Source organism: Crocodylus siamensis, chromosome 4, assembly GCF_052110815.1.
Source record: "Crocodylus siamensis isolate JL-2025a chromosome 4, ASM5211081v1, whole genome shotgun sequence".
NCBI lineage: Eukaryota > Metazoa > Chordata > Crocodylia > Crocodylidae > Crocodylus > Crocodylus siamensis.
In genome coordinates, this window is record NC_143398.1 from 47,403,564 (window position 1) to 47,416,013 (window position 12,450).

The 12,450-nt window shown below is 40.9% G+C and overlaps 1 protein-coding gene across 6 annotated transcripts in view; it reads right to left on the reverse strand.

Moving 5' to 3' along the window:
* ST7 (suppression of tumorigenicity 7) overlaps positions 1-12,450 on the reverse strand; it is a 215,039-nt gene that overhangs the window by 92,237 nt on the left and 110,352 nt on the right. For all 6 annotated transcript variants that reach the window (XM_090042229.1, XM_090042228.1, XM_090042227.1 and 3 more), the window contains 3 exons: positions 4,436-4,490; positions 3,536-3,651; positions 181-256 (listed from right to left, as the gene is read on the reverse strand). In XM_090042229.1, the coding sequence (XP_089898355.1) occupies positions 181-256; positions 3,536-3,651; positions 4,436-4,490 (247 nt within the window). The remainder of the gene's footprint in view (positions 1-180; positions 257-3,535; positions 3,652-4,435; positions 4,491-12,450) is intronic.

Consider the following 12,450-nt stretch of genomic DNA (forward strand, 5'->3'; position numbering starts at 1 on the left):
ATTGATAAGTGTCTACTACAATCACAATATACAGTTCTGCCTTTCCTGCCAGCATCAGGTCTTTCTTTGACAGTTCTATTATTATGAATAAATATTTCTGTGGCAAATATTACTGTGCTAAACTATTATCCAATTGACTGTTAAATATCAGGAAATAATCCCAATGTTGGTGTCACTCACTCATTCAATTCCAAGGCTTCATGTGCTGCAGAAATTCTGGCTTGGGGGTTTCTCTCTCTCCATGCTTTCTGCATAACTATGTAATAAAACAAAGCACAACAGAAGCACATCATTACAGAATGAACAAGGAAGATCAACTGCACAACAATAACTAGATAAATTGCTTTCAGTTGGACTCACTGTCGAACATTTCACAAACCAGGAAATTCAGCCAGTCACTCAGAAGACACGTAATTAATTTATTATGTTGCTCTCCTCAATCCCCATGTTTATTCTTTCATTTAATTAAACCTTTTTTCACCAATAAATCTAGCCAAGAGTTATTCATGAACTGAGCTACACAGCTGTAACAATGGGAGGGAGAAAACACAAGGACTCTTTTTTTCTTGTAAGGTAGGATCCCTAATGCTTAGAAAAATACTAGGGGAGGGGGATCAATTACCTGTATTAACTCCCTTGCCATTGCTTAAAGGGGGTATTATCTGAGATGTTACATAAATGCAATATATTACTGAATGCATTAACCAAGAAATATTTAATACAACTAAGATCTTATACCAAAGCATGTTATAAATTGTCAGCTTCTGTGTTTCCCTACAGTTTGAATTTCAGTGAGCCAAAGAAGTGTTCACTTTTTTTACTTCAGTTACATAGTTACAGGTTCATATAAAGTGAAAGCCATATGGGATCCTGAGTGTGTACAATTGCATCGCAAGCATGGAGATAATTGGGAAAGCCAAGGCACAATTTGAGATGCAATTGGCAAGGGACATAGAAGGCAATAAAAAAGGATTCTACAAGTATTTCAGAAGAGAAAGACCTAAGAAACCATATGTCTCTTACAGAATGTAGAAGGCAATTTAATTATGGGTGATGCAGAGAAGGCTGAAGTATTTAATGTCTTTTTTTACTTCAGTCTTCACAAGCAGGGAAAGCTACCAGATGATAAGTGCATTTGGCAGCAAAGACAGGGAAAGAGACAAACAGGCTAGAGTAATGGAAGAACAGGTATTTAAAGGATCTAAATGCTTTCGTATCAGTGGGAATACTGAAGAAACTGGATGAGGTAATTTTAGAACTACTGGCTATCTTCTTTGAGAACTCATCGTGGTTGGGTGAGATCCTATATTGACAAAGGGCAGATACAGCACCCATATTTAAGGAAGGGAAGAAAGAAAATCCACAGAATTACAGAGCAGTTAATCTGACCTCCATACCTGGAAAGATCATGGTTCTCAAGGAATTTATTTCAAAGTACCTGAAGAAAACAAGGTGATCAGGAACATCCAGCATGAATTCACACAAAGCAAGTCATTCCTGACCAACTTGATTTCCTTCTACAATAAGGTAATAGGTTCTGTGGGCAGTGGGAGAGAGCAGTGGATATGATCTATCTTGACATTAGCAGGCTTCTTACTATGTCTCTCATGACATTATTCCTAATAAGTTAAGGAAATACAGACAAGATGAAAGCACTGTCATGTGGATACATAACTGGTTGGATCATTGTGCTCAATGAGTAGTCATCAACAGTTCAGTGCCTAGTTCAGGGGAGGGTGGTTCCTCAGCACAGGAGGTTTGTCCTAGGTCCACTATTTTTTAACATCTCCATCAGGAGTTTGGACAACAGGACTGAGTATACACTTAGCAAATCTGCAGATAACACCAAGTTAGTGGAGTTGCAGACAAAGGGCTAGGATCCAGAATGACCTGGATAGTCTAGAAAAATGATCTAAGATCAATCATGAAATTCAACAAAAACAAAAATAAAGTCCTACACATGGGATGGAATAACTGTTGCACAGATACAGTCTGGGGAATGTCTGGCTACCATGCAGTATTGTAGAGAAGGACCTGGGGCAGTAGATCATAAGCTGCATATGAGCCAAGAGTGTGCTCTTGTTGCAAAAAAAGCCAATAGCATCCTGGCTTGTATTAACAGGAGTGTCACTTGCAAATCAGGGGAGATGATTCTTCTACTCTATTAAGCATTAGTGAGGCCTTACCAGGAGCATTGTGTCCAGTTTTGGGTCCATATTTCAAGAAGGATGTGGGCAGAGCAACAAAAATCATTAGGGAATTGGAAGGTATGATTTATGAGGAAAGGCTGAAAGAACCGGGTTATTTATTTTGGAGAAGAGAAGCCTGAGGGGGGGATTTGAAAGGCAACTTTAAAGAGGATGGTGATGGGCTTTTCTCTGTGGTCACAGGGGACAGGGCTAGGAGCAATGGTCTCAAACTGCAGCTGGGAAAATTTAGGTTGGAGATTAGGAGGAACTTTTTGACTGAAGATAGTCAAGCAATGGAAAAAATGCTCGACTAGACAGGCTGTGGTACCTCCAACTCTGTCAATTTTCAAGAGCAGGTTGAACAAGCAGTTGGCTAAGGTGGTTTAGTCAGGGATAATCCTGCCCTGAGCAGAGAGCTGGACTAGATGCAAGGACCCTTCCAGCCCTACTTTCCTATGATTCTATGAACTTGCCACACTGTATCAGATAATAAATTAACTTGTATTACAGCTGTGTGTGTCAAAACCCACTGCAGGAAGTAGGGAAGCTTGAGCTCCTTTTGAATGGCTTTAGTGAAAATTACAAAATACAGCAATTTTTTTTCTCAAGCCATACATTCCGCATAACTAAACAGTTCCTTGTGAAAACTGCAAACCCTGATAATCTAACTCATCTAGTCCCCTAATTTATCCATAAGGTGCACCACTGAGATGTGATCATATATTTGACTTTGTTGATTAATCTCAGGCCCCTGGGAGATATTAAAACAATGATGTGGTTAGCATCAAGAGAAAGTTTATGCTCCATCCTAAGCCCATACCACTGCAGAACTTCCCCCAGCTGAAACTGCAGAGTGGAGAGGAGGCAGCTGTGTTCCTGACCCAAGGCTGCCAGCAGCCCAGAGGTGGTTCCAGACCTGGGACAGTTCAAGACCCAGGCCCCGGGCTGACAATCAGCTGATTATTGGCCCTCAGCCCCAATGAAATAGGGCAGTCAGCTGTTTGTTTCCCCAACCCTGGACAGCCTTGGGGCCAGTTGGAGACCAAGGGCCAACAATCACCTGACAATTGGCCTCAGTCCTGGGTTTATGGCACCATACAAACGAGCTACAAAAATGTTCAGCATATTTTGCGGTCTATCTTTATGCCTGGTTTGCCACTTTATGATGCCACGAATTCGCTGTATGCGTAAAACAATTACTATTTATGGCACTGTTAATACCTTAATCACACCATAACAGTAATGTGTGCCAGAGTTCCCAGAGAGCTGATCATATGGGACAAATTTCATTGTTAACCCAAGTCTAAAACTTCCATTACCCTCCTGGCAGGAGTTCATTTGCTTACTGGCATCTGCAGGTCGTAAGTGATCCGTGTCACACGTAAAGAATGTTTGATGATCCTGTGCTGAAAGATTCATATCATAGTAAGTCAAAGGTTCTCTTCCTGTCACCCATGTATACCTGCAAGGTACCAACAAATTAAATGAAATTATACATTTGCAGAAAAAGGAGAATGCTGGAAGTTAGACATGGAATTGACCTACTAGCTCATCTAAAACCACTCGCAATTAATGTATAATTGCTCCCGACATTACATTACCATAATATCTTCAAAATAATAGAGGGTTATACATAGGTTAATTGGTATTGTGAAAAGAACCAATCAGAAAAGTACATACTCATATCGGAAAAACCCTACATGACTAGGTACAACCCACTCAGCTAAAATCAATTTGAATTTGCTGTTAAGAAGTATTGGGTATGTTAAAAACGTGTAGCTGCTCTAACAATGTGAATGAACTCATGAAAATGGATTTAAATTCCTTCCCATTCATAAACATTTACAGAATAGATAATGCAGGCTGAAAACTTGGGGCATAACTGATAATGCAGGCTGAAAACAAATGCCAGTATTATCCAGGGTCTGACTGTTCCAGGCATGACTTGCATCAAAACAGGTGCAGCACATGTAGTTTAAATGGCAATTAACTCTATTTAGTCCTGATCTGGCAGGGTTATCTTGGTACTTTACAGGCGCTTAAAGTGGGCTAATAAGCTTGTAAGTTTGTAAGATACAAGAATAAAAGACTTTGTGATGGGCAGGGGAGGAGAATCTAATAATGTCTGCCTTGAGCCTCAAAAGTTATTTTCTATAGTATCTCTGTGCACCTCACCACAACTCTTACTGAACAAAAGAAGGGGCAGTTTCTAATCTAATACTATATCTGCATGGCAAAACACCTACCGGTTATACTCAGCTCCTCTGAAAAGGTTTAATGGATTTCGCCAGACTTTGCATTCTGTCACAATGATAAGCAAAAACACATATTAATAAATTGTTGCAAAATTACAACTGAATGTTTAACTTTAGCAGACACATCAATTATTCTATAACAAGTCAGCTTTATTTCCCATGAATCCAAACATAAAAATCAAAATAGGTCAATTTATCTGCAGCTTGATTTTCTGCCTATTATTCCTTTCAAACAATAATTTCATTATAATTTATTGTTAACAAATGGTATCATACAAAACAGACTCTTAATGAAGCTCCAAGTGTCAAATTAAAAGATAATTTTGACTAATGCCAGGATTCACTTTTACCATAATGTGGAGTGAGTGGGATCAGATCTGGGATTAGTGTGTTGAAAAACCTAGAATTAACTTGGTCTTGTAGCCTTGTTGTTTCTACAAGAAAACTTCACTGTCTTCTTACTATTGTAAAATTCTGGACTACACTTGCCTGTTTCAATTTCTCCTCAGTTTCTGAAGGAGAAAAAAAAATCATGGGCACCAATCGCCCCAGGACTGAAAAGAGATGCTAGGATTATTGGCAGAGGAAAGCTAGTGTCAAAGGCTTGGGAGCATGAAAGAAGTTTCATACAGCTTGGTCCTCTTATAAAAATAAAATTAAAAGAGAATTTCTGTCCACCCATATCCAAATCCATCTCACAGGAAAGGCGCATACCAGAAAATGTATAACAATAACTTAATTTAGATCAGAGTTTACAGGATGTGTAGAATGAATTCCTAAAATCTCCACATACAAAAGCCGGATTCCGATTTCACTCACACAAGTTTTACATCAGAATAATTCCCTTGACTTCAGTGCAGTTATTCCTGATTTACATAATGGGCTTGATGCTGGTGTCATTTTCAACATTTATAACCAAAGATTCGGGGATGGTAGCAGGTTGTTTTGCTACCTTTCATTGTACAATATGACATCCAAGTCACTGAAATAATTCATCATGCTTCATTTTGCCAGCAGTGTGGTGTCTCAGACATTTGGTCAGGCTACTTTCCATTACAAAATGTTAACCTGGAAATTTTATGCAAGGGAATTTCAAAGACAATGTATCATTCAGCAAGATCTCACTGAAAAAAAACTACAGCGGGATGATAAGTCAACAACATACTATCTTGGACACCTTATAACATAGACCTGAGGATTAATACAGTCCCATGACACTCATCATGTCATAGTAAGAAGTATATATAATATAAAGAATGGGAGTTAAGCAGTGCTCTTTTTTCATGAGCAAGTCTTTCCCCCTTTGCTATATTACAGGCTTATCAGGTGTGGGGGGGGGGAAGGGCAGGGAGAAAAATGTTCTCATGTGGCTATGTGTGAAATCATCACAGGGACTAGTAGGATCTCAGAGGATCAGTTCATACATTAGATAGCACGAAGAAGGCATTTTAAGTCTTGTTATGGCAAAAATAACAAATTTGGTAAGGAAAAACCATGGGTAAAGAATTCTCCGCATCAAATTCTGTGCTGAGGATGTAAATATCAAGTCATTAGGCCACCTGCTGTTTTCCTTTTTAAACTCATAGGCTCTGGGTACTAGATCCCCCTTCCTTCCCCCTCCCTCCCTCCCTTCTATGTGCCCTGCCACCTTCCCATTCCTGCTGAGACACTATGTGGCTTCCCTTCCCCACCTTCCACACTGGCTCCCTGCACCACATTAAACAATAACTGGTAAACTAACAGATTACCACTGGGCTTATTAGTTAAATGATTAATAGTTTAACTTTTGCATCCCTACTGCTGACCTCTCCCAGATCAGGGCAGTGGGTCCCTTAAGGCAGCAAGATTATATTAAGTCTTTACTTGTCTTCTTACTGGTGTCCTTTCTTTAAGATTCAGAGAGATCTTCCCTGGCCCAGAGCCCAAGTGAGGTCTGACAAATAATGGCAGAAGCACTCAGATATGAATATGGTTATGGAGTAGTGGATTTCTGCTTTATTTTAAATAGCTGAAATCCAACACATCTGGACTTCTAAGGAAAGTCAGGTGGACAAGGAAAAAAAAGAAAGTAAACTTTCTTTTGGAAAACAAGAAAGTAAACATAAATGCACTGGAAGGTGCATAAAACAATTTCTCTTTTTGAAAAAAAATAAATTCATCTCAGTATTATATTCTAGTAGCAAAATACTGCACCTTGCTGCAATGAAAACAACACCATGAACAAATAACTGCTTCCATATCCATGTACAAAGTGACACAGCAGAGCATTTACAGCGTATCTGTGACGCGTGAATTCAAGCCTTGCTCTGCTCTCATGCTGAAGGTTACATCCAGTCCAGCCAGTTGGAAATGGACTGTGTAATCAAGGGCACCCAGATACAATACCAACTACATCATTCTGTTGGGAGCCATGGATTACAGGAACTCGCGTGTCTTAGCCATGGTACCCTGAAGGCCATTAGGACTTATGACCTATTTTATTCTATGTCTAAATGATGATGGCAATGAGCTAATGTCAGATGTGTCATTAAATGTTCTGGTTATTCTGACTGCAAACAGAAACAGTTAACAGTGGGTGCACCTACACAAGATGTTTACTGAGGAGCTACCTAATTAGTACCACAATAAAGTCTCTGCTTCGACACATGCAGCCCTATTAGGCTGCAGTAAACTAATAAACTCTACCATCCGACAGTACTTTTAAATACAAGTACTAACCTACTGCGGAGTTATTTACTGCACAGCAATGCATGTTTAGACACTGATAGGGCTGGCTGGAGTTTCAATGCACCAGCCAGCTTGTCCACAACATGTTGAGCTAGGTTGGAGCGAGGGTGCTTCAATGCAGGGGATGTCTGCCAGCTAGACCTGCACCCTCAAGCCCCAGCCAGCCCTACTGCAACATGTTGAGCTGGGTCAGAGCAGCCACGGGCTAACAGGCTGACCCCCTGGGCCTCCTGCGAGCCAGGGCTGCTCTGGCAATATGTGCCAGAGTTTACTGTTTTGAATTAAATGCATGTATAGACATGCCCACTAACTTGATGACTGTGATGTCATTCTTTTTGCTTTATCATCTAGATTTAAAGTTATGAGGATTGATCCTTGAGTACACAAGAAGCCAACGCACTCAACTGGGGATATAAGAAAGAGAAAAAGGTGTGTTAAGGTATAAAACATTTAGACTGGCTTAAATGCAGTTTAAACCTGAAGCAGACAGGTGTACTATAAACTGGTTTAAAGATGCCTGGAATGGTTAAAAACAAGCCTTCATTTGGAACAGCTCACTGTGAACCAGGTCAATGTTATGTGTGCACATCAAATTTTCCATAATACAGGTTTGGTTGTTCCTCCAAGTAACCCATGCTGCATCACTCCCAGAGGCAAAACTGACCAGGATTGCACATGGGGCAGTCCCCCTCCTCTTTCCTCTCTCTACCCTCTCACACTCCAGTAGCATGCAGTGTCCAGGAGCAGCAGCTGAAGTTCTCTGCTGTTGAGGGGAGATGTCAGCTCATGTTTTTACAGCTGATGCCCATGTCGACCACGCAAAAAACTCCTATTTTCAACATCAACAAAACAGGATGACATCTCTCCCCAGCAGCAGTGGCCTCTGCCATTCCACAAATCTACATTTCTCAGAGTGCCCTTCACTGACTAACAAGAAGCTGCTACTGCTGCTTCCTGCCCAGGCTGGACCCAGAAGGGCAAGGGAAGCAGGGGATGGGAGGAAGGGAAGGCATCCATGATTCTATTCCGGCACCCTCCTCCAGTAGGCAGCACCCAGGGCTCCTGCCTTGCTTGCCCATCCATCCCTGTACTATTGATCACTCCTTGCCATACTCATTGCTTTAAATGGCCATTTTGGTACATGGTCAGAACTCTACTGCCCCTTTTTTCACCTTTTGTTTGCACTTTTTGAATCAATGAGATCCCTTGTATTGTTTGGCCAATAAAAGCCATATTTCTAACAACTAGCTGTGTGGTCCCTCCCTAATCAACTGTGCCCCCCTCAGTATACTCTCCCCAGCTTTTTTTGGAAGTCTTCCTGGTTCTCTTGTAGAATGGCTTTTTAAAACAATTTTCAGGATCTATCACACACATTGAAAATCAAGAGTTCCTCCAGCTGTTTCCTAACATCAAAACTCTAAGCCAGAGTGTGTCTCTTTAGTCAAAATACCCATTTCCTATTTTAAAATGAAGTATATCCTTCAGAACTGAACTGAGATTGAAAGTACTGATGCACACAGGCAGGTATGTCAATAGTTTTCCTATGTACCCTGATAAGCTGCACTTTATCCATGGCACAACATACTGCAGCTATTCAAGTCTTTTCACTTTCCTCAGATGGGAAGGTCAGCAGGCAGTTTGCTCTGCTATTTGAAGACCTCATACCGTATACAACATTTAGTGCTTCAGTTTTCAACTGTTTTTGATCCAAGGCATATCTTGGAAAATCCCAGCTTGTAACTGTCACCCATTTTTTGACTACAGAAATATAATAGAGCAATTCTGCTAGACTCAAGAGGAGTTCAATAGAATGTGGTCAGAATATTTTTGACCCTATGGATTCCTATTGTAAATCTCTGGGTTTAGCTTGTGAATCATATAGGTTTTTCCACATGTAAAAGGGTTAATATTGCATGCCCCCCCACACCCTTAAAAGGATTTCACAGCACCCCAAGGCGCACTAGTTGACGCTCACTGATCTGGTGGAAAGCAAGATTGCTGAAGCCATGAAACTCATTTACTTGTGAACTAAACAACAGTTTTTGATGAACAGGGATGAAATATGTGCTTTATAAAGAATTAACAAGAAACATGATGGAAGTTACTGACCCAGTTAATGTACCAGGCTCCAAACAGATGCCCCTCCTCAGTTATGCAGTTTGTTTATTTTCACATTTTTCTCACTTCTTTAGTTTTGATATATCTTTAGAGCTTACAGGAGACAAATAATTAAATCACAATTGAAACAGGCACAATAAACCCAGTGAGAGTTAAACCGGTTTCTAGAATTAAAATACAAACTTGAACAGCAAAGCCGAGCCAAAACAGCTCTATAAATGTAAATGACTTTGCTGATTTCTTAAAAAATAGCTACACTTCTTGAAAAGCTTCACACTTATCTAAATAAAGATATAACTTCATTTAGAGATGTTAAGTATTTCATTGAGTCTGAGAAGCATTAACCTTAGTATTTTTGTCCTTTCAAAATCCAATTCCTCTACAGTTTCCAAGACAGAGAATAAACTGGGCCTCCCCCATATTTTGTCTATATTCTTATATGGTACCTGTCGCTGGAATAACTGATCAGCGATCACTTCAGAAGCAATGATTCATTCATCCTTAGAACACCCCCAAAAATGGGGAAGTATCAATCCCATTTTAAATTGATGAGGTGCCTTGATTTTCAGAAATGTTGTGTACTCACATGTCCATCTGGAGACAAGGTAGGTTAATAAGTTCAGAACCTCCCAAAAATGAAGTCCTCATGATTTAAATCTATGATAGTGGTGTAACAGGACTCATTCTGCTCACAAACCTTCTTTTCCTCACTATAGTGCTTGTTTCTTTTCTGATAACAAAGGGTATAAACTTATCATCAAGTACATCAATGTGGTTTCATCTGGGGTCAAATTTGAAGCAATTCAGGTTGATTTACAGCACTTTATTGCTTTGTGTTTTCTGAATCCTCATTTTTAGAGCTCTTGAAAGGCATTCAGAACACAAGAAATATTCCACCTGTCCATGCCCATAGGCCACATAGAACCCTTATATTTCTACCAGGAGAATTGCAGCTCACCCAGTAGAAAGGACGAGTTTACAGATGTTCATACTGTTTCTCCCAGAACAAAAATGGCTGTTCTGGGAGAAAAGTAACCCATCTCCCACTTGGTAGACGTTGCTGCTGGGAGAGTTTATCTGGGAGAATGAATGCCTGTACACTTCTTTACCACTTGATTCCTCCTGGAACCAGGAGGTGTTCAGTGGTGGGAAAAGGTTCCTGAGTGTTTTCTGAAGACCGAGGCACCCTGGTCTAGACAAGGTATGGAGGGTGACTGCTCCCATCCTTCCAGGAGACTGGGAGGGAACGGGAGGAGCAGCCATCTGCTGCTCTCTGCCAGCTCCTTACATTGGGATCTATGGTGCAAGAAGTGAAGGGGTGCTTTGCCTCGTTGCTCAGTCTGCTCAGTTCCCAGGCACCAGGAGCCAAGCCAAGCGAGCAGTGCTGCAAGCCCCTGCCCACTCCTCACACCAAAGTCCCACTGGACCCTGGGTCGCGGTTGCTGTGCTACTCCAGTGCCCCTGGGAACAGGAGAACTGAAGCAGCTGCTGCTCCTCACACTTTCCCCAGACCAGGATCACCGGTCATGGGAAGGGCAAGGAGAAGGGGAGAAGAGGTGGTTTCAAGCTGAATACCTGGATGGCTCCTTCTCCCAGAATCATTTCTAGGATGGAAGTTTTGGTGGAAATGAATGCCGGTACATAATCATAGTCTTTATTTGAGAACAAAAAAAATAAACACACTTTTGTGCCTGAAAAGTATTTCAAAGCATTTCACACATGGCAGGTATATACAGAGTTGCTATATTATTAGCTATGAGCAACATTGGAAGGCTTTACTTTTTTAGATGTACAGAGATGTGTACACCAAAGATTTGGCTCCTACAGAAGTTAATGGTGACTGTGGGTGCCCAGCAAAAGAGAGAAAAACAGGCCCAAAATAGCTCAAATTAGGCACTACTAAACAAGGATCTCTTGCAGCCTGGCTTGACATAAAGCACAAATCAAATTAGTGCCAGAGTCAAGAACAAAATGAACCCCTAAGGCTTAGGCCTAAGCTGTTACAAACCACAGCACTTGCATCAGAATCAAATGGTAACTCAGAACTGTTTACTTTAAGCTAAAATAATATAATGCAAAGGCAGATAGATAATCTTCAGATCTTCCTGTGATTTGAGAGTCTACTCTTTGCACTAAGCAGTTGTTTAAAGAAAAATAAAAACTAATTGCTTATTCTTTGAAATGACATAGAAAAGATTTGTACAATTTATCAGAGGCTTCTGAAATAAATGTGAAAATATCTGGCATTGACTTATGCAAACACAACCCAAGCAATCCCACTATCTGTGTTTTAGGAAGGGACAATTAATTATATCAAATACTTCTCAGCCAATTCCAAAACAAAACAAAAAACCCTTTGGTGCCTGAAGTACAAACTAGGTCATAATGAACCATGTAAGTCCAAGTAACTGATCCACAAACCCACTGTCTAATTGCTTCGTGCTTAAGCGGCTGTAGGTGTCTGACGTTTCCGGCAAATTGTCTGTTAAGTCCCTGAAGTCCTAACAATGCATATGCCCAGAACTGTTTGCATCTTAGCTGAGTGTCTTAGGTTTGTAAATTCTGAATGGTCTTAAGAAGTAGAAGTGCTAAGTCCTCTAAAGAACTCAGTACTGTAGATAACTAAGAGCAAACAAAACATACCAAACACAGCAGCCACAGCTACTTTCATTCAAAACATGATGGTGCAGCAGGAGAGGAAAAGGATAGCCATAATGGCCACCTTTTCATAACAGCCTAATGGTTAAAGGACTTGCCTAGGAAGCAGGAGATCTGGGTTCTAAGCCCTCTTCAGCTTGCAGGGATTCAGAGCCACATCTCCAACTTCTGAGGAGGCTGTAGCCTTACAAAGCTGTAAGGCTCAGCTGGGAGGGTAGAGCATACAGCAGAGTGTGTTCCACCTCTCCCGCTAAATCTTGGCTGTCAGAAAGGATATTAGGGCCCCTCTACATGTGCAGGTAAAGGCACAATGGAATCTACCTTGGGATTCATACAGTTGTGCATCCTGACATGCTACACATGTATGGCAGGAGATGTGATTATGGGATTCAGTATAAAATCCCATCATGCCTTATTGCTGGTAGAGCTAGGGTCGCAGGCATAAACATTTTGTTTATCCCTCCAGACCTACCAGGGAAATACAGGGAGGTAATGCCAGGGGT